The sequence below is a fragment of the Rhipicephalus microplus genome, chromosome X (genome assembly GCF_043290135.1).
Source record: "Rhipicephalus microplus isolate Deutch F79 chromosome X, USDA_Rmic, whole genome shotgun sequence".
NCBI classification, from domain to species: Eukaryota; Metazoa; Arthropoda; class Arachnida; order Ixodida; family Ixodidae; genus Rhipicephalus; species Rhipicephalus microplus.
In genome coordinates this window covers 318,107,400-318,132,566 of record NC_134710.1, presented here as the reverse complement: position 1 = coordinate 318,132,566, position 25,167 = coordinate 318,107,400, and the positions used below count along the sequence as shown (strand labels likewise).

Sequence of the window (25,167 nt, the reverse complement as noted above, 5' to 3'; positions counted from 1 at the left end):
GGGAAGACAACTGAGCTTCCCCATAACCTGGTTCGTTATCAACCTGCCAACATTTTTAATGCAACGATCACGTTCAAGAGTGACCTGTGCGTTGGAGAGAAGAGGAGCAAAGAAAGGGTCACTGTGCTTCACGCTTCAAATATGTTGGGCACTGAGCGCCTGCCACTGCTAGTGATCGGGAAGGTGCATAACCCAAGGTGTTTTAAGAACATTCACCACTTTCCTGTGCAATATCATGCCAATAAAAAGGTCTGGATGGCTACGGATATTTTCCTAGCTTGGCTGCGCCAACTCGACTGCCGCTTCTCCGGTAACAAGCGCAAGGTTTTACTTCTAGTTGACAACTGCAGTGCTCATACCAGAGTGACAGGGCTGGAGCGCATCGAACTTGTATTTCTACCTGCAAACACGATGGCTGCTCTGCAACCGCTGGATCAAGGGATCATTCAGCGCATAAAAAGCAGGTACAGAAAGCATGTGCTAGAACTGATCCTGCTGTGCAAGGAATGAGGGCGAGAATATGTCCTGAGTCTCCTGACCGCACTTCACATTTTAGCGCATGTCTGGAGCAACACGCTGCCCAAGGTCATTGCAAATTCTTTCCGGCATAGCGGCTTTGTCTGCCCTGATGACTCGGATATTCCTCTGGAGGACACCCGCGAGCTCACTGTAAATATGAACGACGAGGTGAATGACACGCGTTTTGACTTTCTCCTTCCTAGTGGCGTCCAGATTTTAGACTACGTCGCTATAGACTATCATGTTGCCGTGTCTGGTCCACTGACTGATGATGACATATTATCGGAAGTGCTTGAAAAGGACCGAAATCACTGTTTCGTGCAGGATGCCGCTGAAGCCCTCGATGTTTTTGAGGAGTTCTGCGTTTGTTCTCGCGACAGTGAATGTGCGCACTACCACCTGATGGGATTAAATAAGAGCGTTTTGTCAGAAATTCCGACGGTGGGGCAGGCAAAAATAATGCACTTCTTTAAGAAATAAAGGTTTGTCTGTGCCGTGTACGTTTTCCTTTTGTTTTCATGGTCCATTATAATTCGGAATTCGGTCAACTCTGATATTTTCTCCGGTCCCGTGAGATCCGAGTTAACAAGCATGTACTGTACCTGCCGGTTAGTGTGTACTAACTGCATATCGCGATAAAATTTTGCGCCATAAAAATTTACAGCGCCCCTGAACTTACAGACGCCACAATGTGCTGCAAGTGTTTTCCGTCATTTAGTGAAGTTTGGAAATTGGCAGATCAACTATTGCTGCTTCTGCACAACTTCGGTGGTGCTTTTGCGGGTTATCCTTGGGGGAGAAGCGTAGGCGAGGTGGAGATTAACGGCAAATGCGCAGTTATGACTTATCGTCGACAAATACTTATCACAGGATCCCCAACTATTATCTGCTAGGGAACATATGTGGCGTAGCACCATTTAAGCCTACTGTGCGTTTTTGTAATAGGTGGCTACCTGATTGGGCTCGACCACCTATTGTTGCCGCCTTGTTATGCGGGACCGTGTTTACGGAAACACAGGCAACTCGCTGTTGGGAGTTTAGCATTGCGGTTCATGGGCACCAAAAAACCATGATGCATTGACGCTAACACGCACACGGTACAGCAAGGGTAGAACTGTTTTGACCATACTGCACATTTATGTTAAGTGACAGCCCAAAAGTGCCACCATGTGTTGCCACGATTGCTAGACCATCGCTTAGCTTGTAATCACCATGTTAGCTCAACAAGTGACTCGCCGCATCTGTGCACAGTGCTTTTTCTACAGCAAGTGGATCGGTTAAAAATGACATGCATTGACTAGGCGAAGTGCTGCACGCAACTAGCCGTTCTGTGTTCTAAAAAAACTGTTAGAAGCAGATCAAATAACACGTGTATCACGGCCAGCTGATCATGTCCATTCCGTTGCTGTACCACGCTGCGTATCCTGGACCCCGCAGTAGTTTCTGAATGCACTTTGGCGTTTCCACCGCACGCTATCGCATGGTTGGGCAGGAGTGACAAAATATTTTTTGCACTGCGGCAAAAAGAAAGAAATGGCTTTATGATGAGCATTTTAGGCAATATTTTCTATGGCACTGGATTTATTCCTTTGTTGGCGGCAATGCCGCACGTCCGGAGATGCAAATTTGTAGTTGGTGGTTCATGCATAGTACCTTTTGTGCTTAGTTATGCCGCCATCCCCAGCAGGTATGTATTAACAAGGTTTCACTGTATAAGTGGAAGGTCAACTATGTTGAAAAGGAGGAGGAAAGAATTTTATTCAGAATCAGGAGAGTAGGTGGGGGGGACGAATGGCCCCGCCTAGGTTACGGCCAGGAGTCCTTGAATCCTGGCGGCTTCCTCGGCCCGCTGGACTGCCCACATCTGATAATTCAGCGACTCGGATATTCCTCCAGAGGCTGAGCATTGCGGCTTCCAAGCACGCGCGAAGGCTGTCGCCAGAGGCCGCATACTCGTTATAGGCACTAATCCCTCTACACTCCCATAACATATGCTCCAAAGTGGCTCTGGAGTCGCAACACTTGCACCTGTTCGTTTTGTATATATATATATATATATCAGGATATATATTGTGCAAGAGTGCAGGATTCGGATACGGCCTAGTTTGTAACTGCCGCCATTCGACAGACTGTCTTTTTGTGAATTTTGGGTGAGGAGGAGAAAATATGCCCCTTTGTAATGTTTTGTAATGTCATTGCATCTCTTCATTCTGTCTTTTCACTCCCACTCGTCTGCCGTGAGGTAATCACCGGAGGATGCTGGGGCGGCACTTGAGAGTGCAGCTCGGTCGGTGAGCCCTCAAGCTGCGTCATCTACAGCACCGTTGTTGCTGTCCCCTGCGATGGCATGAGCAGCTGTCCATATAATGTATGTATTTCTGGGGCTTGTTCAACACCCTTCATGTAGAATGCGTAGTGCCTCGGGGGAGATGCAGCCGTTGGCAAAGTTTCTCACTGCCGTTTGAAAGTCACTGACTATCACGGTTGCATTTGTCTGAGCTACTGATAGCGCTATGGCTACCTCTTCCGCTGTCTCTGTACTTGTGGTGCGTGAACGTCACGCATGTCATACAGCGTTTGTTGCTATCGATTATCGCTGCCGTAAATCCCCATCAGCGTTTTTATTGAGCAGCGTCTACAAAAACTTCGTCCTTGTCATTACCGAACTTTTTTTTGTATTTGCTTTGCTCTGGTGTCTCGTCTGGCCTTATTGTGTTGAGGGTGCATGTTTTTTTTGGAAAGAAGGGTGTCATCATTGTTTCCCTGGTCTCTCTTGGGATGTCCACCTTGACGCCGTGTTGTGCGTGATACATTTTGCCTAGTCGTTTTAGGGTATGTCTTCCTGCTTGTGTCTTAGAGAGACGTTCATATTGCCTAGTATGCTGTGCCTCAATGAGCTCATCTATGGTATTGTGCAGGCCTAGTTGTAGCAGTTTTGTCTGTGCTTATGCTAATCGGTAGCCCTATGGCTAGTTTGAATATTTTTTATTGAGGCAGTCTAACCTGATCTTTTCCGCGACTTGCTATTTTAAGTACGGCGCTATGTATACTATTCTGCTTATCACGAATGCCTGTATCAACCTTATTGTGTTTTCCTCTCTCATGCCACAGTGCTTAGTTGCTATCCTTTTTATGAATCTCATTACTTGGGCTGCACTTGCATCCAGTCGTCTGAGGGTTTCTCTGTTGTTGCCCTTAGCTTCGATGAGCAGACCCAGTACCCTGATCCTGTCTACTATGGGTATGGTTTTTTCATTGGCCGTTCTTATTTGTATTTCTTCTCTGTGAGCGAGATCTTCAATGTCTTGCTCTCTGTCCCTTTCTCCACCTATTACTGATCGCCTTCTCGCTTGAGAAGTGCGTTTCTTGTTCCTTGGCTTCATGTGTTGTGGTTTCTTCGTTGGCTTGTCCTCTTCTGTTCACAAGGCGCCAACCTGCTTCGTTCTCATACTCTTGCTGCGTGATATGCTCGCCGTCCACGCTCATAATAGCCATCATATGGCGTTAAACCGAGAAGACGCCGCCTTGAGGGGGCTTAAGACGCCAGCGTCCGTGGGCTAGGCTAAGTGTATTACGCACAGCAGCAGGATGCAACGGCATTGTGTTTTCGTTGGCATTACACAAAATTGGTTGATGTGTCGAAAATTAACCGAAAATAATTTATTCTGTAGGAATCGAGAGCACCCTCCTACCAGGAACCTCGTTCCCCAGATGCCGCGCGCGCCGACCGCGTAGCCCGGGACGTGTATAATCACCGGCATTCGCCACGATGGCTGCCAGGGCGCCTCTTGGTCTGGGCGAGTCAAGCCTCGGGTCCGACTCGCGCTGGCATGTCCGGACACGCTACGCTGCGCTGGCCTACATCACAAGGCAGCGCCATTTCCCTTTGGGCGCGCATGACATCCTCCTTTCCTACGAGCTTTGTTGCGCCCGACGATTCGCTCGTCGTGGCAGATGCTCTCAGGCCTCCACGAGAGGTCGACGCGCTGCTCAGCAGGCGGCTTCTCGTTCGTGCGTACGACCTCGGCACTTGTGCGGGAGTCGTAGCGCCCTAGGCAAGCGTACTTGGTCGGTCTTGCGGAGTTCCCTATACGGCCTGCAAGCCCGTGAGTGTCGCACTGTGCTGGATCTTGGGTTAATAAACCCGTTGTTGTTGTTATCCTGCCTCGTGCGTGGTTTCTGCACCGTGCCGGAGAAAACTACGAACCTGGCCGCAGCGTCTTAGCACGCAGCGGCAGTGGAGGACGTCGCACCCTTACATGGTTGGGCTTAGTAGGTAAGCCTAGTGCAAACCTATCCCCTCATAACTGGTGCCCAACTTGGTTTCGGCATGGCTTCAGAGCAGACCCCTTTCGAGGCGCTCGTTCCTGTTCGATCCTGTGGCGACGGACTTGATCTCGTTCGAGGCGGACGGCTGCAACAGCACGGGGTACAGCCCTCTCGGCGACCCTCTGCTTTCGTTCACCGGTAGAGATCCCTTTTTCGGGGCCCCCTACTGTGATGCGAGTCGCTTGAACGAGGACCACAGTCCTAGCCAAGCCAGTAACGGGCTGTATCAGCTGTTCGAGACTCACGCGCTTATGGGCCCGTCCCCGGCGCAGTCTCCGCTCGCTGGCCTTTCTCCGTCAGCAGCACGGTTGACAGCTCAAATCGCGGCACCCAGTCCTTCCTACCGGGGGCACTCAGGTGTTGGCGGGAACGCGCTTACTGACTCGCCGTGGTCGCGAGCGCAAAGGGTTGACGATGTCGTTTGCAAGCCTGCTCGCTTAACCGACAACGTCGCCGCGTTCACCGACGCATGTTGGAGAACAGGCGCGCGCACCTGTTATGGCCGCGCCCGCGTCGGAGCAGTCACTGCAGCACGCAACTGCGGCGCAGCTCCTAAACGTTGTGTTGGAAGCGGTGCGCTCGTAGCCTTCTGCTTTAAAGGGAGACCCCGAGTCCCCTCAGCCAAGCATTCAGACTAGCTTACGGGTATCTCCGCCTGAGTACAGCGGTTATTTGGACCGCATCAGTGCCACAGAGTACCTCGATGCGCTGCACCGCTATAAGCAGGCTACGCAGCTGAGCGACAGCTTTATGCTAGGCTCTGTTTTGCCCGTGTCGCTGACAGCCCAAGCGGCAAGGTTGTACCGGCTCGTCGGCCACCAAGCTCGCTCGATGGAGGAGTTTAGGGCGCTCTTCCGTAGCGAATTCCTTCCTCCTGAATACGAGCGCCACATGCGTCGCGAGTTAGAGCTTCGCACACAGCATCCTGACGAATCTCTTCTCGAGTACGTTCGGGCTTTGCAGGAGCTTTACCTCCTTGCTTATCCTACGGCATCAGACGCCAAAAGGTGGAGCGAGCCATACGTCAGGCTCATCCAACCTTCGCCGCTTACCTTGGGAGCACCCGTTATCATGTCCTAAACGAGCTGGCATCCGATGCGAAGCGTATTCAGGGCGACATACTGGCGGCGCGAGCCTATCGCTCGGCGCCGCTGCCGTTCGCGTCTCTTGAACCTCGTTGCGTGTGGGCTGATCAGGACTCGTCACACTGGGGTTCCCCGAACCATGAGGCGGCCTCTGCCGCGAGAGACCGAGACGCGCTTTATGTGTTGGAGCACACTATGGACCCGTACTCGAAAGCCCGGGCGGCCACCGTTGCCCGGCAGCGTGAACAAGAACAGAAACCCCGTGCTCCAGTGCACGAGGGGATATCCGATCGCGGAGCCCCCACTGCAGCTAGAGAACGGATACCTCGTAGCTTTAGAGGATCGTCAAAATCACCCCCTGTTGGAGGAAAAAGCGTCGTCTGCTTTCGTTGCCGTGAGCGTGGTCACACCGCGCGAGAGTGCAGCGGGCAAAACTGAAATCAGCTACAGGCTTCTCTAATTCTTGCAGAGCAACATGAATGTGCGGAAATCTCGGCCTCGTATCCTTCAACGTAAAGGATACGAGGCCGAGAAATTGTGCCCTAATTGACACAAGGGCCTGCTCGCCCGTCAGGAAACGGGGTGAGCCGTCTGTGAGCTCCCCCTTGCCGGCGGCTACAGTAGTAAGAGAGCACAGGAGTGTAACACAACCTCTGACACCGATGGCGTGTCGCACTGGACATGACATTCCAGCCACGCCGGCGCCGTTCATCGCCCTTACGATCGCTGGTCAAGAGTTTGCGACATTTATGTATAGCGGGGCCTCTATCTCGCTGCTCGGCGAAGAGGTTAGGGCTCATTTGCGCGACCGCTCTGTCCGCATTCGAGCTTGCGACACTGCCTTCCACCTCGCCAGCGGTACCACCACCTTGTGGGGTGCTGCGCGGTTGGTTGTGCATTAGGGGAATCGCGCACGTTGACAGCGCTTTGTGCAACTCCCTAGTCTTTCGGTGCCTGTGATTCTCGGTCGCGACTTTCTCGCGCGCACTGGTATCGTGATTTGACGTCGCAAGCGGAGGCTACAGGGACGGCGCTTCCGGCAGCCTACGGTCTTTCGCTGCACCTCTCATGGTCTCGGCTGCCAGTAAGTTGCCGGACGCCACGAGGGAGAAGGAGGAAAGGAGACCAAGCGGTCCCCCGCGGCCCGTGTCTCCCCCTCCGACGCCAAGACTGGTCCTTTGGCCGGCGCAGCGAAAAACGATCCGTGCGTACAGCTTTCCTTCGAGCATAATGCTGCCGCGGTGAACGAGGTCTCGGCTATGTCGGTGACCCCCCGCTAAGCACTAACTCGAATGGCTCGCTGCCGCCTTTGCCGGGCAGCTTGTCGAAACGCGAGAAAGCACGCCTGTCGTCGCTGTTGACACGTTTCAGCAACATTTTCACAGAACGCCCGGGTGGCATCTCTCTGGTGAGGCACCGGATCGACACAGGCGACGCACAACCGTGGAAATGCAATCCTCGCCCTGTTAGCGCGGCAAAGAGGAAAGCAATTGACCAGGCACTGGGTGAGTTGATTGAGACCGTAGTTGTCCAACGCTCAAAGAGCCCTTGGGGTTCACCGGTGGTAATGGTCCCCAAAAGAGACGGCTCTCACCGGCTCTGTGTGGACTACCGCCAGCTGAACGAGGTCACGAGGAAGTATGCTTATCCTTTGCCTAACGTTGACTCGATCGTGGCTGCTCTAGGCGGTGCTTGCTTGTTCAGCACCTTGGATGCTAGCCGCAGTTACCTACAGGTTCAGATGGAGCAGGCTGACGCGGAGAAAACTGCGTTCACCTCTCACAGAGGTTTGTACGAGTTTACCCGCATGCCGTTTGGCTGTTCTGGAGCTGCAGCTACGTTCCCGAGATTGATAAACCGCGTTCTAGGGGACGCTAAATGGCAACACGCCATGGCGTACCTCGACGACATCGTCATCTTCTCTCGAACGTTCGAGGAACACCTTCACCAGTTGGAGGATGTCCTCGGGAGGTTGCGTGCCGCCGGGTTGACTTTGAAGCCGAAGAAAGCTCAAATAGCTGGGACTCGCATCTCGCTATTAGGCTTTACCATTCAGAGCGGTTCTGTTCTGCTGTGTGAGGAGAAGGTACGTGCCATTGTGGAGTACCCGACGCCGGCAAACATTCAGGGCCTGAGGCGCTTTTTGGGCATGGTGAACTACTATCGACAGTTTATCCCAAACTGTGCGGCCCTCCAAGCGTCCTGCCCGACCTGATCAGGGAGTTCGTTGTCCAAGCGGACGCGAGCGACCTGGTTCTCGGCGTGGTACTCCTTCAGGAGCACGACGGCGTCCTCCGGCCAGTCGCCTTTGCGAGCCGGCCACTTAACACCGCCGAGCGTAACTATAGCGTCACAGAAAGGGAATATCTCGCTATAGTTTTTGGAAGTTCGACTGCTATGTCGACGGCGTGCCATTCGTGGTGGAAACGGACCACATGGCACTCACCTGGGTTAAGCCCTTGCGCGAGCCATCGGGCCGCCTCGTGCGCTGGGCGTTGACCTTGCAGCGGTACAACGTTGTTGTGCGCTACCGGAAAGGGAGTTCGAACGTCGTGGCTGACGCTTTGTCGCGTGCCCTCATTTCGGCGTCTGACACTTGTGTCCGCCACCCCCGAGAGCAATTGCATCAAGTTGACCCCGGGCCCTCTGGCTCCAAAGGGTCGAAAGGCGCGAACCCCGATGGCAAAGTGACTTTCGAGTCGACATCATCGGGTGAGGACGCATACCTGGTAGACCCTGTCACGTCCACCGGTATCGTCTTTAGCTGAGAGGAGCTGCTCAAGGCACAGCAGGACGATCCGTTTTGTCAACACATCGTTGACGAGCTCAAAGAGCTGAGCTCCCAAGCGGAGCATGGTGGTCAAGCCGCCGGGCGCGAACAGACAGCTGGTAATGCTGTCGGCACCGAGTGCCGTACGCAGGCTGGTATTGCTGTGGGCATGTTGGACTCGTAGCTGCTTGATGCCGACGGCGTTCTCCTGCGCTACGTCCCATCTGAAGAAGCTCCCCAGGAGTCTTTCAAGGTGGTGATACCCCGCAGTCTAAGGAAAGCCACTCTAGGTTATTTCCACGACTCGCGGTTGGCCGGACACGCGAGTGGCTTTAAGACTTTGCATAAGTTGTGCCGCTGCGCTACCTGGCCTGGCATGAAGCGCGACGTCCTTCACTACGCCCGCTCATGCCGTGTGTACCAATGCGTGAAGCCTCGCTGGGGAAGCCTCCTGGCTCATGCAGCCAATCGACAGCCAACAACCTTGGCAGGTCGTGGCCTGTGACATTATGGGACCTTTCCCAAGAAGCCGGAGAGGCCATGTTTTCCTACTGGCTGTCACAGATCACTTCACGAAGGGGGTCGAACTGTTTCCCCTTCGGAAGTTAACGGCACGCGTAATCTGGGACAAGTTGACCGAGGTCTTTAACTGCTTTGGCTTTCCGGTGGAGTTGATCACGGACAATGCGTCCTATTTCACGGCCAAGGTGTTTGTGGATGCGTGTGCTGCCTTTGGCATTAAGCACCATAAAACAACCACGTATCACCCACAGGCCAACCCGACCGAGCGGATCAACCGGAACCTCAAGCCCTTGCTGACAGCCTTTGCGCAGCAACACAGGGATTGGGATGCTTGTCTTAACGAGATCGGCTTCTCCTTGCGGTCTACGGTCAATCGCTCGACAGGGTACACGCCCGCTTTCCTCAACTTCGGGAAAGAGCTGCTTAACCCCATGGACCGCGTCCTACGGGGCGGCGGCGGGGCAAGCGCTGCGAAGGTCAGCCCGTCTGGCTACGCTGCGGAACTTGCGCTCACGGATGGACGCGGCCCTCAACCTGGCCCGTTCCTACCTGGCAAAAGCGCGAGCTGGTCAGAAGGCTCAATACGACCGGTCGCATCGGGATGCCCGTTACGATGTCGGCGATCTCATCCTCAGGCACAATCCAAAGGCATCTCGGCCTCCCTTTCAGTCAAGTGGTTGGGCCCATACCGAGTGCACACCAAAGTGTCGCCCTGGTATACAAGCTGGCTGACTCCCAAGGGAGACCAGTCGGCGGTCCAGTTAACGTCTCCGACCTCAAACCTTTCGTTGCTCGCAGCAACGACTTCGGGGAGGGGGAGGCGGAGGCGGTCACCGAACTGCAGGGAAACCGGGATAAGGCTGGTTCCACACCACGCCACCGGTACAACCTGCGAAAATGCACCTAGGCCGATTTTCACCTCGGCATGTAGCGGGACGTTATCCCCTCCATGTAAGGGAGCGGAGATTTATACCTGCTGTGTGAGAGCCCATCCAGCAGCAACAGTAACAGCTACCTGGTGAGCTTTCTCCCTGGGAACACCATTACACGCGCTGTGCGCGGAATATACACCCAGTTCCCAGCGCTCCCGGCTGCTCGAGAGAGCAAAGCCCTTTTCCCGGTGGCTCACTCTCTCACTGGGTATCTTCCGCGTTGTCAGCCGGAGAAGGGAAGCGTGCACCCTATTGGCTCATGGAACCTTCAATCCGACCCGACGGAGTAGGCTCTTTTAGATGCGGAAGCATCTTATACTCGCGCCTTGTAGTGCGCCGTCCGCGCCGTCCGCACCGCTTCTCGAACATTCGACAGCTGACGCGCGCGCATGCGCCGTCGCGCCGTCGCCCACCATCTGTGCCGCGCGCGCTTCTCCTTCGAGAACATTCGAGAGCTGACAGCGCATGCGCCGTCGCGCCGTCGCCATCTGTGCCGCGCGCGCGCTTCTCCTTCGAGAACATTCAACAGCTGACAGTGCATGCGCCGTCGCGCTGTATATATACTCAAGGTCGGCGCTCGCTCGCTCAGTTGCCGCTCGTCGGTTGGTTTGTACGGCGCGTCGACGTCCAAGGTCGCGGTGAAATGAATTCCAACGAATCCACAAACACAATGATCGACGTCCCTTCGACCAGCGCCGTCCTTTCGCATACGTGTGTACGTGTTCACTCATTTAACACCCCCTCCTACAGCCACGTTAACCAATTTAGCCATCGACCCAAGTAAGTCGCAATTTAACACCCCATTTCACAACCACGTTAACCAATTTAGCCATCGACCCAAGTAAGTCGCACTTTAACACCCCGTTAACCAATTATATGCTCCGCATCCTCCTCAGTGTTCCCCCGAGGGAAGCTGCGGGCAATTTCTTTATTGGGCCAGCCTGTCGCGCCTCCGGTGCCGCACCTTTGTGTTTTGGCTTTTCACCGACACCCCAGCTTTCGTTATGTCCTCCTTGATGGCCCGTTCCTTCAAGAAAAAGCTCGGGAGACCAGCCACGTGCTCGGTCGTTCTGCAGGCACCGGCCGCGTCCATGCCGCCTCCGTCGAATGCTCCCCCGGCCCCGGCTAACAAGACACCGCCTCGTCGTGAAGTCGCTACGTGGACGTTCCAACAAGGCACTGAGGCCCCAGTCACCTTCGTGTCGACTCGTCGCTGGTCCAAGCAACGCAAACTCTGGGTGGGGTAGACCCCGAGTCCGTCCCACGTCCTTTCCGCGGACGCACCCTTTCGGACCTGCTCGACGCATCCGGAGGTGCCTCGATGTCGCCTGTTCCTGAGGCCTCCTACTGCGACGCATGTGGTGTCCTGCTGGTGCTCGAGGCTACCCACCTCCGTTCGCAGGTTCACCGAGCGAAGTCCGGCGGTGACCTTGCGGTCCTGTCCACTCCGGCGGTGCCGCCTGGCCCGGGCCTTCGACTCGCCCTGTCGACAAACTCCGTTCAGGCGGTCGTGGCGGCGCTCGTCACCGACTCTTCATTCAAGTCGGCCATTGCTGCTGCTGTGTCTGCCGCCCTCCCGCGGTCCCAGGTTCCTGCTGAGACACCGCCGAACGAAGACACCGGGGCCCCCGTTGATCTCGTGGACGGCACTGAGCTGGACCACAGTTTTTTCGGTGTCGGTGGATGCTGTTATTACGGCGTCTTTAGGGCGGCCTCGGTCTTAGGAGGGGGGGGGGGGATGTGGGAATCGAGCGCCCCCGTACCAGCAACCTCGTTCCCCAGATGCCGCGCGCGCGCCGACCGCGTAGCCCGGGTGCGTATAATCGCCGGCACTCGCCACGATGGCTGCAAGGGCGCCTCTTGGTCTGGGCGAGTCAAGCCTCTGCTCCAACCCGCGCTGGCATGTCCGGGCACGCTACGCTGCGCGAGCCTACGTCACAACGCAGCGCCATTTTCCTTTGGGCGCGTGTGATATCCTCCTCTCCTACGAGCTGTGTTGCGCCCGACGATTCACTCGTCGCGGCAGATACTCTCAGGCCTCCACGAGAGGTTGACGCACTGCTCAGCAGGCGGCTTCTCGTTCGTGCGTACGACTTCGGCCCTTGTGCGGGAGTCGTAGCGCCCTAGGCAAGCGTACTTGCTCGGTCTTGCGAAGTTCCCTATACGGCCTGCAAGCCCGTGAGTGTCGCACTGAGCTGCATCTTGGGTTAATAAACCCGTTGTTGTCGTTATCCTGCCTCGTGCGTGGTTTCTGCGCCGTGCCGGAGAAAACGACGAACCCGGCCGCAACGTCTTCGCACGCAGCGGCAGTGGAGGACGTCGCATTTCTACATGGTTGCGCATAGTAGGTAAGCCTAGTGCAAACCTATCTCCACAATTCATAAGAGCTTGGCAATCATGGTTATTTTAAGCATGTGGCTTCAGTGAACTTCTAATGCGAAATGCATTGGCAAGCAGCCAGGTGACAACTTCCAGGGGATTCTAAACAGCGTATTAGTTTTAAGTGGCCACCTTGCGCTCTTTAAAAGTGATCTTAACTTACTGCGAGTTTATAGAAATCTTCAGTTTTTTTGTCATGAAAGTAGAGAAACTAAACTTCTTAAAGCAAATAAAAATGTAAAATATAAAATTTTAGGAAAAAAAACTTGCATTATTTCACTCGCATTTCCCCTTAACCATTATTTTTCTGCTTTTTTTTTCACACTGGTCTGCATAAAAGAGTTTGTCTTGGTTTTTGTTTTTTGAGATTTTAGTATACAGTTATACCTTGATATAATGAATTTTACTGTTATAAAATTCAGTACGTAATTAAGTGTTATAACTTGATGTTCATATTACTTCATGCATTCTTAACCAGATCGATGCACTCCTCTCCTTTTTAGAAACGCCGGTCAGTGTCTTGTAGCCCCTGCCACATTTTGTGGCATAAATCTGGTGAGCAAAGGTGTGCACTAATGATGTACTAGTTCTTAGGGCAGGGTGAAAGAGAGCGCGCAGGCGCCTTAGCACATTCCATGGTGAAATCCTAGGTCAGCAGCGTAGCTAGGCTCAGGAGCGTAGTTCCATATTCCATGCTGTGCATACTTTGCGTGAGCACCCGATCTGGTGTTTTTGTTGCTGCTGAATTACAGGTGACAAGCATGAGTAGTTGTAGAGCCCGAAATAGATTGAATACCCTCTTGCTCATCTCGCAAGCGACTCGATTGCTCGTGTTCTCGATGGCACTGATGAGGGTAATATTTGCTGGCTTTCTCGGCTCACAACAGAATGGATGTTGTCGCTTATCTCTGAATATCACTAAGCTCGCTATGATCTCAATGTCGAAGGAAGCTTTTTTTGGCTTCCTGGAAAAATGAATTAATTTTCAGGTAGAGGAATTGCAACTATACTAGCGCATTTTACTGCTAATGAAAGCTTCTTTGGTAATTGCATTGCTCAGCCTGTTGCTAAGTAGCTGAGCGGTGAGGGTAGTCTTAAAATCATCAACTGGATTAATACCACAAAAAAAAAAAAACCAGAAGAGAGAAGACTCTTTCAAAAGCACCGTGGTAATTCTATATGTTCATAAAGTGTCACATGACCTAAAAAAACTGACACCAGGCTGCATGGCTTAGCCTAGAAGATATGCGCTCCTCTACTCACAATTGAGTTGACTCCGAGGGTTCTTGGTAAAGTTTTTGTAGACCTAGAATTAAAAACCATACGTTTCTTGTGCACGTGTGAGTTTAGTAATTTGTAGCTTTGTAACCGTCCTACAAGATGTGTTAGTATTAGCCTTATGCAAATATTCAAATTCGCTTTAATTTCAACTTAAATTAGTGGAAATTTCTTAAAATGAACAAATAATTGTATACCATATTCACTCGCATAATCCTTGCACTTTTTTTCACTGAAAATCAATAAAAAGTTGGGGGGTGAGAATTATGGGAGGAAATTTTTCTGCAAAAACTGAACTGAGTGGGAGAAAAAAAAAAGCGAAGGGATTGCGAATGATATGATGGCTTATAATAGCCCAGGCTTTTGATGTTAATTGCGGGTGAAGGTCCCTCGTGCAAAGGTGGGAAACCTGCACCAATTGGAAATTACTGAGTCATATAGCTCCAAAAGGGTCTTTTTTGTCTAATTTGTGTCATTGCTGCGCCACAAGGTGGTTTTGTAGCCGAAAGTAATGTTGACAGCATGCATCGTGAGTGGATATTACGTGATGTTCGCCATCTTGTACACTTGTGCTATTGCAAAAGCACTGAATTGGCCGATAAATTATTGTAATTTCTATGCAATTATGATGGTGTCTTTTCTGATAATCATAGGCAAAGAACGAAGTCCATGTTGGACTACTGAAAAGCGCATCAGTAAGACTTATCGGCGATAAAAAGTCTACGTGTGTGGCATAGTGTCGCTTTAAGCATACTGCACGCTTTTAATAGTTGGTGACTACCTGAGGCGCCTATCGCTGTCGCCTCAATCGTTGTGCAGAACCATGTTCAGCATGTGCCGCTTTGTAGAAATGAAAGCAGCTCGCTGTTGCAAAGTTGAGCGTTGCATCATGAGCTATCATAGCTATCATGATCATCATAGCTATCATGAGGCAACAGTCCACACGGGCCTCGGCCCGCTGCTAGGACTGCTAAAGCATCACTTGAAGAAAGCTCGTATTATCGTGTTATTGAAGGAAGTGTCTCGCTGCATCTGGTCTGAAGGGGAGTAGGCCAAGCGGCTCGGCACGGTGTGTGCGCCAAGTAGGCAAAGTGCTGCACGCAACTAGCCAGTAGATCATCGGCTCCCTGCGATCGTACTGTCAGTTTTCGCTGAGAGTTTCAGCGAAAACTGTTCGTTTTTCGCTGAGTAGCAAATTGTTCTTCACATCGCGAACAGCCAATTACGTTCATTTTGTTGCTATGTGAGTCACTGCGTTGGCTCCGTATCGGACTTCACAGTAGTTTAGAAATGCTTCGGTGTCCACACCGCCTGCGATAGGACAGTCGTGCGAGAATGCCAACTATTTCTTTTAGGCAATATTTGCTGTGGCACTGTATTTGTTCCTTCTTTAGCAGTGATGGCATTCGTAAAAAAATGCAAAAATGCACTTAGTCATAGGCGTGCGCACAGGAGGCGAGGGGGAGGCCCAGTCAGCCCCATATATTGACATGGTAGAGAGGAAGGGGGGGTCGCCGCAACAAACATTTTAAAGGGAAACCCTGCACATGCTTATTATGTACTTGGTGGTTAATGCATGCTATGTTTAATGTATAGTTAGCTGCATTCCCAGCAGGTTCTCAACATACATATGTATTAGCGAGGTTTCACAGTAACAAGTTTTGAATGTGTCTCCGTGTGCGTGCGCACGCGCTTCTATGAACTTCAGGCTGCAACTAGCTTGTTGGTGCAATATCTGTCACTACGTATCTTATGTCACCGCTTTTGTACATAATTCTACTTTTATTTATTTTTTCTGCCTATTTTATGGGCTTGCTGCTTCTATATAAATGACTATTTAAACTGAGGGAACATTAAATTAGAACTAATTTTTTTCTGTGTGTGTCATGGAAGGCCCGTGCCTGTTCCAAACACAGAGGTAGCTGCCCCAAAATCAGATTTTGCCTGCTCTAATGGCTGGTCTAAAATGCTGGAAGACTTTCCCATCACTGAACCTAACATATTTACAGGTTGTCTCTTGCATTCTATTCGATCAAACCCTGCTACTTCTATTCCAAGTTGTTTTCACTTCTTTTGAACAAAAGTATTTGCATTTGCACCATTTTTCAATTTTTAAAAAATATTGTGCTGGTTAGTTGTCATGACAAATATGCTGATTTTGTCTTTATATGTGAGATATACTATTCAGTTTCAATTCAGTTCAAATCTAACATAACTATTTGCACAAGCCTAGTTAGTACATAGTGGCCTATTTCGAAAGACATCCGCTGTTACTGCAAGGTGAAGCTGACTAAGCCTCATCAATGAAATAAAGAAGCTTGACATTTATTTACTCAAGAAATGATTATATCTCTTGAAATTTATGATAATATTATTTTGCAAGGTTGTCAGTCTCAATGGATAAAGTGTTACTTTTAATGACTAGGTCATCATCTTTAAAAAAGAAATCTCAAATTTTGCAGAGTGTATCCTTTGTATTTAGATTTCATATTTTCTTGTCAATAATAATTATGGGCTTGATTGTACACTGTTTCAGGAAAGTTATGCCACAGTGTCGCAAAAGTTTTTGATTTTGGAGGAAAACTTTCGCAAGTCACGTGATAGGCATCGGAGTAATATCAGAATACTGCAATCTGATATGGATTCTCTTAGAAGAGAATTGAATTCTGCACGCAAAGAACTGGAAAGTTCTAAAGAGCAATTCGAAAAATACAAGGTGAGTAGAAAATTGAAAGTTGTATTTTCTGTATTACAGTATAAAAAAAGCTTGTTCAAAAGCGTGTCACTAGAAAGTATTGAATTATTCATCATACAGTGCTTTCTTGCTAGCATTGTTAAAAAAAGCTTTGCGAATAGTAAAATCTTGGGTGTGAAGCAAATTTGAAGAAGAAAGTTAAAGTGCGAAACGAATAATTTTTCATTACTTTTCGAATAGCTTTTGATTTCTTCAAAGCAAAATTACAGAGAAAAGTTGGAGGATTCTTAAGCATATTCTAAGATATATTCTACACAAATCATAGCTCTGCGACGTTGTAGCCAGGCGCCGTCATTCTGGCCTCATCGAAAAGAGCATTTGTGCATCTTTTAATTTCTTGCTGCACCTAGGTCCTCTAACATAAAGCAAATATTAGAAGGTTATTTCGAGGCCTCTGATTGGCCACGTTCACCACAATGCTCTAGGATGCCTCGTCATTAGTTAGATCCTCGCTCCGGGAGATCGTCCTCTGATGCTTGCTGATCACGACGTCAGGGCTGTTGATTTTCGGGCTATTGAGTAATGCGTTCACACTCGTTCTGTTCATGGATCAATAATCATGTAAAATTTAATTATGCTTGAGTTTAGCTACTGCAAAAGGAACCGTAATGATTAGATTACGCTAGTGCACTGCAGTTGGCCTAACCATCACAGACTTGCGTCTCACACTCGTTGCGAATATCATATCGCGTCTCGGACCGAGCACCGACTCATTTGACCCGTAGTTGGAAGTCTTGCTTCACGGTCCTTGAGACCTCGTGACAGACTATTGCAGGACGACTCTTTGTACTTGCGATCCAGCATGACTGTACCTTGAAACATTGGGCACCGCGTCCACGTACACTGCGACCGAGATTACTGCTTAGAGTTGTGGCTAGGCCTAACTCTGCCCACAGTGCCAACATTCGAAAGAAATTCAAATTTTCATGGTCGAAACCGTTCACCGTTGTCGGCGACCACATTGATTGCCTTAGCAGTGGCACATAAAACTTTTTTTTTTGTCTTGAAGTTGCGTTGTCCCGGCCATTGTCCTGGCGATATATATTCGATACTGTCCCCGGGCCGCGTGTTTGACAATTGTATGCTGGAGAACGTGCGAGAGAGAGAGGGTAGACGTCCATGTCATCTGCTACGGCGCTCTTTGGCTACCACTACTGGAAACGTCATTTCCGCGCAATGCCTGACGCCCTCGTCTATCCTCGCCGGCGTCGCCATGCTCGCGGGATGAGAAGCGAGTGATCGCGGTGCTGCGTTGTGTCATTATGCCTGTGTTCCGACTACTTTGGGGTTGTTTCTGAACTAATTGATTGATTGATTGATTGATTGATATGTGGGATTTAATTTTCCAAAACCACCATATGGTTATGAGAAATGTCGTAGTGGAGGGCTCTGGAAATTTCGACCGCCTGGAGTTCTTTAACGTGCACCCAAATCTGAGCACACGGGCCTACAACATTTCCGCCTTCATCGTGTTTCCGAACTACTGAAGCCGTAAGTAAACAGTGTCGGGGCTGACTGCATAGACAGGTGGCATATGCACACTCGTGGCATTATAACGAGTAGTAGACAAACAAGATTTACTCGTTGGAGCGAGACTTCCATCAGTGACCGCGGGTTTCCATAGCGTGGGGAGCTCGTTTTTCGCCACGCGTGTTAAACTCGTGCCTAAGTTTTAATTTCCCACCCATTCTAAAGGTCCATTCCCATTCCAATGCCCATTCTAATGGCCGCATCTAATGGCGGTACGCTGCTGTTCATGCTTTGAGCGGTTTCCAGTGCTTATACTTCTGAGTTTTAGACAGATCGGTACCTACTTGTCTAAATACAACATTTTGTAATGTACATACCAACCAGCCCAGTTTAGTTCACTAATGCAGGTGAACTTTTTTCATTTTGTTTCTGAAAACACTGTTTACACTTGAGCACAGCTTATGTGTTCAAGTCAATATATGTCAAGTTTATTAAAACAGTTATGGAAGAGCTATATTGGAAAAATATTGCATTAAGAGGTCCCAGAGTTTAGAAGAACTGCTGGGAGCCTATCGTGAATATGGATGTTGCCTGTCCGAAGCCGTCCACTTGAAGGCAGCAAGAGTGACTCAGAGCGAAGGCTTAATGTGAAAGCGTAGAAATAGTAAAGTGAATTGGTTGCAATGAAAAATTAAAAGAAGAACAGGGCTGAGACAGGAGGAAGCTGATAACATTATTTACAGAGGTTTTACTTTCTCTGTCCATTGGTACTTGTTTACTTATAATAAAATTCCTGATCCTCTCTGAAACAGGGAACCGTATACGTAACACTGTAAAATTAGAAATTACAAATGCTTACTTTATTTGTGTGCGTTGAATTTTCTTCTCCCACCTGCGATGCCCCCACGCCTTGAAAGTAATACAAATAAAACATTTGGCATAAACAAACATAGTCTTGCAGAAATTTCTTGAAAACTAAATTTACCCTTAACCATAATTCAGTTTTCTTTTGCACCACCTGCCTGTGATGTATCTTTTTTTCTATTCGTGATTGTAGTAAGCTGCTCAGTACCATCACAGTGATGCAGTGTGGAGCCACGCACATGTTGTCAAATCTGTTGTTTGTTTGTTTTTGCACTGCAACTACCCCATATCTCTCTGATTTTGCTTCATATATTACCACGGTTACCTGCAAGTTATACATTTGCATTATTTTGTAGAATGTCTGCTGCACAATGTCCGCAAAACTGGCTGGCATCACGAACCGACACTGCAATGTCAAGTAACTAGGCTGTTTATCTTAAAACAGGACATACTCAATGATTGAACGATTGTTTCACTTTTTTGCGCCGCTCTTGCTGCAGGTAAAAAGCCGACTGGGGCATATTATGAGCACTTGATAGTTTAAACTCGCAATTACTAATGATATGCATAGATCCTGTAGGCAAGACCGTTGGTGGCCTCGAAATCGCTCTAAACATGAACGGTGACGTACGATTATACCTGCAACAGCGTAATAAGCCGACCGGAATAAATCTTGACATGTGTTTAACAGCCGTGACGAAGATGCTGTGGGATCTACAGGTAAAAGCGAGCCATGATGCTAGCGACACTGCGGCAAATACGTCTTGATTGCAGTTGCAGTCTGTCTACACAATTTGCCCGAGACTGTTTACTTACGGTTTCAGTAGTTCGGAAACAACCCAAAAGCAATCCGATTCACAAAACACACCACACACACAGCTGCTCTCAGGGCTCTCGGTACCGGAGCTACCAGTGTATCCGTGGCAGCTTTGGCTGCTGGTGCGGCAACCGCAAAAAGCAGCAAAAATTCTAACTGAACGCGGAAATGACGTTCGTGACAGCTGCTGCCAATCAGCGCCGTAGCAGATGACATGGGTGTCTCCCCTCTCTCTCGCGCGTTCTCCAGCATAGGGTTGTCAAACACGCTGCCTGGCCAACGGGTGCACCGTTACTACTTTACCTCGTTGATTGCTCCTCGCAAGGGAGCAGAAGGGGCACTTAACCCCACGGTGAAATAATAAAGAAAAAAAAATAGGGGTGAGAAGTTGGGGGAGGGGGGAGCTGTAGCGGTTAGAAAATTTCTTGGATTTGGTTCTAACCCATGGAGAGAATGCTGCTTAAGCCACCTTTGCTGCAGTACACCAATGCCCTGCGAAAAAGCGTATTGAGATTTGGAAGGGGCTGTAAGCGCTAGTCACAGGACACTGCACATTTTATTCAGTTACGCATGCATTTGTACACCGCATAATTCTTAATACCAGTATAATCAGAGATGTCTAAATAAGCTGTTGGCGATCATTTGGAGTAGTGTATGACATATTTTCTTCCCCAAAAAAAACTAAATTGTGCACCAGTTTTTTTTTGCCACCTCTACTTTTTGGTGTTACGAATCTCCCAAATTTCAAGGTAGGCACCTTGGCATATCCCTATTTGAACTTTCAGAGTCTGTCAAACGAATTGAAAGACACAACAAATGTAGTAATCTTACTCCTGCGCCAACTGGGCCAAAGCGCACCAAAACAGATTTACTGCACCATCCTGGTAATATCAAAGAAAATTGTGGCAAACTGTGCCAAAGTTGGACTTGGGAGTGTCTATCATCGGCAATAGCCACACCGGCGCGTCAGAACATGTGCATCTTGTTCTCGGGGCCACCAAAATCACAATTATGTGCCTAGAATTATTTCGCTGATTTAACAGCGGTCGCACGTGTGTCCTAAGTAATCCACGATGCTATGTTTGGTGAAGACACAACTTCTGCTATGCAAGTCCGCTTAACGGTAAAACGTGCTCTCTGCAGAGGCTCGTGACGTCTACTCCAATTTGTATCGTGAAACTGTGGCGGCGATTAATCGGCGGGCGTCGCCTGTTCCAGAATTTCTGCTGATAGTTCATTTGAAGAGTTGCGCGGCACGTAATTAAAGCAATTTTTACTAACAGCTACATGCGTATGCGCCACCAGAATGTGTGTCACATCTACTTATGGATATCGCGCGTGGTCTAATTTCTCGCGCTTCATGTCCACAGAAGAACAGGTGCATAGTGGAAATGGGTTGACACTTTTACTTTAATATACCTATTTTATGGATCTTCATTCAGAAGTTAATTTTCGTAATTCCTTCCACCAGCACATCTGCTTTTGCAATCGCTGTTGCGGTAAAAGCTCCTAAAACACTTTTCTATTTCAGCCCCGCCGCGGTGGTCTGGTGGCTAAGGTACTTGGCTGCTGACCCGCAGGTCGCGGGATCCAATCCCGGCTGCGGCGGCTGCATTTCCGATGGAGGCGGAAATGCTCTAAGCTTGTGTGCTCAGATTTGGGTGCATGTTAAAAAATTCCAGGGGGTCAAAATTTTCGGAACCTTCTACTACTTCGTCTCTCAATCACATCGTGGTTTTGGGACGTTAAATCCCACATATCAGTTGTCAGTCAAATCACTTTGCCATTTCAAACTCGAGATTGCTAGGATGTGTATTCAAAATTTTCGCATGCTTTTTTTTAATGTCATCTCATTATTAAAAGCATGCTTCCTGGTTTGAACTGTTCAAATTCAGTCTTAATACACTCAACTTTCAATAGGGGGGCTATCGCAAGCGGCTCTAAGATTAAAAGGCCCACGGTGAAGCGGCTACGCCTTGTTACACATCCGCTTCTCGCTTTCCTAGGTCAATGACTGATGGTTAAAAAAAATGAACATATTCATTGTTTTTATTTTGGGTGGGAGGAGGAGGGGGCGGAAGCTGCGTCATTTGAAGGGCGCATTTGTGAGCGTGATATCGCAAGGCCTAATGAGACATGCTCGTAAACTTTCTGTGCTACTATAACCTATGCTTCGTGTTTAGGTAACTGACAGTGCAAAAACTGCTTCGGCATTTGGAGTGATCATTGTCCTTTTAGCCAGCGTTCATCTGAGAAGTGTGACATCGTGTGCAAGTATACTATTTGTTAGTTTCACTTAGGCTATAAGCAATCATAGTGATACCGGCAGTCTGTTCGTATTGAAAGTACAAGATAGAAGGGTATAACAGCCGTTTGTAATGCCTGCAGAATTAGTGCAAGTGCCAGTGATAACACCCAAATTTCATAACAATGCCCCCCCACCCCTCTTGCGTTACTAGTTCCTTCCTGCTTTTTGAAGATGGCTGGCGCGTTTCTCTCTGCTTTATTGACAATCGATGGCAGGCTTGGCACACGGGGTAACGCTACGAGGTAGGTCGGCTCTTTTATTGCGATGGCAATTATATGGACAGTCTCCGCTGGTTTTTCGCTGCCACCGCCATTCATTGTTCATTTATACATGTCTATATATATAAAAACTCGAGAATGAAAAAGCCGCCTGTGCTCGGCACCCAGTCTGTCACGATGCGCGAACGCGCGCTTATCTCCTACGCCTACTTTGCCCCATGAAGGGGGGAAGGGAATATATATTTTGCTTGTGTGCGTGCACTTATCTTTCGGTGGGGAGAATTGTGTGCTTTCGGCTTTCACCCGAATGATAGCGTTAGTTCCTTAGTTGCTGGGCCCAACACAAAGGTAACTTGCTGGCTGCACAAGTCTCGTTGGCAAAAAGAGTGCGCTTTTCATACACAGCGAAGTATAACTGGGGCACTTGTTAGTTGTACTCATCTGTACTTGGCTACATTGCGTGTGTCATATTCGTTTAAACAGCGTATTAAATGTTGAGCGGTAAACATTGGTAGTTCGCTCTCGTCCGGTGTACAGTGGAACTTCGATTATGCAGACGAATCTTATTAATTTGAACACACTTATGTCGAACTTCCAGTTAATTCGAACTCATGCTGAGGTCCTGGCATAGCTATGTGTATTCCAATGGGCAAAAACGCCCAGTAATTTGAATGCGCAAGCACTTCCGATGGTTAATTCTAACATTCCGCGCTCCTAAAATGCTACCGCGGTGACACCTCTGACACCTCAACGCTGAGGGCGAAGGAAAAGGAAAGAAAAAGGCTGCGGTGAAATGTTTGCTCTTTCTCAAATACCGATCTGCGATGCGCCTGCTCCACGCTTATCCCTTTTTTGTCCCTGCCACATGAAGACCCTTCTCCTTTGAACGCCGCATGTGAAGAGAGAGAAAGGGAACAAAAGCAAGCGGTTTTCTAAAAATAAATCAAAGAAAAAAAGTGAATGTAAATCTTCTGAAGCTTACCCCTCGTGTGTTAGCTCTGTGCACATGCGCCACTCCATGGTGAGCCCTCCGTTCATTTAGCTTTCATTGATTCAAACTTCTTTTGATTCGATCAAATTTTCGGGCCCCTCCGAGTTCGAATTATTGAGATTTGACTGTACATCCCCTGGTTTTGCGGTCACCTGCATTATACGACGAATCGGTTTGGTCCCGGCAAAATTCCCATGGAAACAATTTATTAAAAACCTTGGTTAAACTACGCAGTTTTATGCAGACGCCGCATCTTACGACGACTTTCAGATTCTGTTGGAAAGAAAAAGCCACCGTTACTCAAATCACATGTTGACGAAATAGTCACGAGTGCAAAATATGAACATTCATACCCCAAGGAGAAGAGCAGGAAAAGTAGTCATCCTCATCGAATGGAAAATTTATTTTCCCGGAAGCTCATGCACTTCTACCTACGCCTCAATCACGTGCATACGTACCCAAGTTCATTACCTAGTCACGTTCTATCTACATAGAGTAGGTTCAGCTGACCAAAAAGCTGATATTTTAACATTTTCGGCCTGTGGAAACTTTTCCTGGTCGACATACAGCTGGTCTCCTGGCTCTGTCGCTCTTGCAGTCACTGGTTTGCGCATGCATAAGGGCACGACACAGCTGCTTTCGCCGTGCAAAATTATTTTCACTTGACGTCAACATTTATAACAGTGCGACACCAATAGTTGCACTTCATGAGGCAACAAATTCAGTCGCGCATGAATGCATTGTGCATAAACTTATTGTCTGTCACCATTATACGATAGCGATTACACTGCGTCTGACTCATCTGATGGGAGGCTCACGGCAACTTCGTTTCGTTTTTCTGCGCAGGCAATTTTCTGACTATTTATCGGTAGAAAGATGTGCGTTGGATTTGATTGTTTTTAAGGCTAAAAATAAAAATTCACTTGGACCTCCTTCAACTAATTATTGCTGCCATTAGTTATCACTGGCAATAATAATTTAATCTACCCTTATTTCAGAGGCAGAAGGTCGTACTGTGGGCTTATCAAGGCAGTCTGTACCCGTTTTGCGGGCAAGGCTGAGTGTCGCGGTATATAATCTCAGTTTTTCGATTATACGACGGTTTTGCGTGGTCCCCTAAAAGTTGTATAATCGTGGTTCCACTGTATGTTTTGTTTGTGCATCATTTGTGCGTGAGCAGTGCACTGTGCGTTTCGATCTGCTTGCCGTTCTCAACGTTACATTGCTAGTTGTTGCTATTGCATTCATTGCTTCGCCCTCCCAGAGAAACTGTGGCTTTTTTACTCTGCTTTATCTGCGTTTGTCACCCCTAGTCGCGAGCTTTTGCCCGCTTATAAAACACACGATGCGTGGGGGGGATGTTATTGATTGGGATATTACACAAAACATCACGGCGACAGCCAGTGGCATAGCCGGGGAGGGGGGGGGGCACATTGGGAATGGGCCTCTCCTTCCGAAGTGTTTTTTTGCCATCACATGTCTATGGCTCAACATTATCATTTACATGCTCCCCCTTCAGATCGAGGTGCCGTCTCTCCCCCAAAAATAAAAAAAAATTACCTACGCCCCTGGTGATGGCAAAGACTGGTCGAGAATGTTTTTGTAATTGTTATCGCAATAAAAAGAAAATGGCTCTCGTCTTGTAGACGTCTTGGGCATATGCTTGAGGAACCCGTGGGGTTCTTTTTTCTTTATGCACTGCTTTCTGGAACTCTACAGGGGGAATTTCGTTGTATAGACATAAATGTACTAGCATCATAAAACATTGCTGCAAATTGAAAACGAAGTTTTTAAATCGTGTAGTTTCAGCACCTAGAGATGAGTGCCGGAAGAGGTTGGCTTTATGAGACTGGCTAAATGACTTCATGTTAAGCCTAGCAGTGAAATCGGTTGTGAAGAAAAAGAACCTTTCTATATCCTTGAAGTCGTC

General features: G+C 48.9%; 1 protein-coding gene across 11 annotated transcripts in view; it reads left to right on the top strand.

Annotated features, from left to right (window-relative positions):
- Positions 1-25,167, top strand: part of LOC119185246 (uncharacterized) — a 312,525-nt gene that overhangs the window by 111,948 nt on the left and 175,410 nt on the right. For 8 of the 11 annotated variants that reach the window (XM_075879550.1, XM_075879553.1, XM_075879549.1 and 5 more), the window contains one exon: positions 16,351-16,530. The exons of 1 other annotated variant lie outside the window; for it this stretch is intronic. In XM_075879550.1, the coding sequence (XP_075735665.1) occupies positions 16,351-16,530 (180 nt within the window). Of the gene's footprint in view, positions 1-12,184; positions 12,506-16,350; positions 16,531-25,167 lie in introns of those variants that run through there. 2 more of the 11 variants (XM_075879557.1, XM_075879556.1) reach the window with 2 other exon arrangements.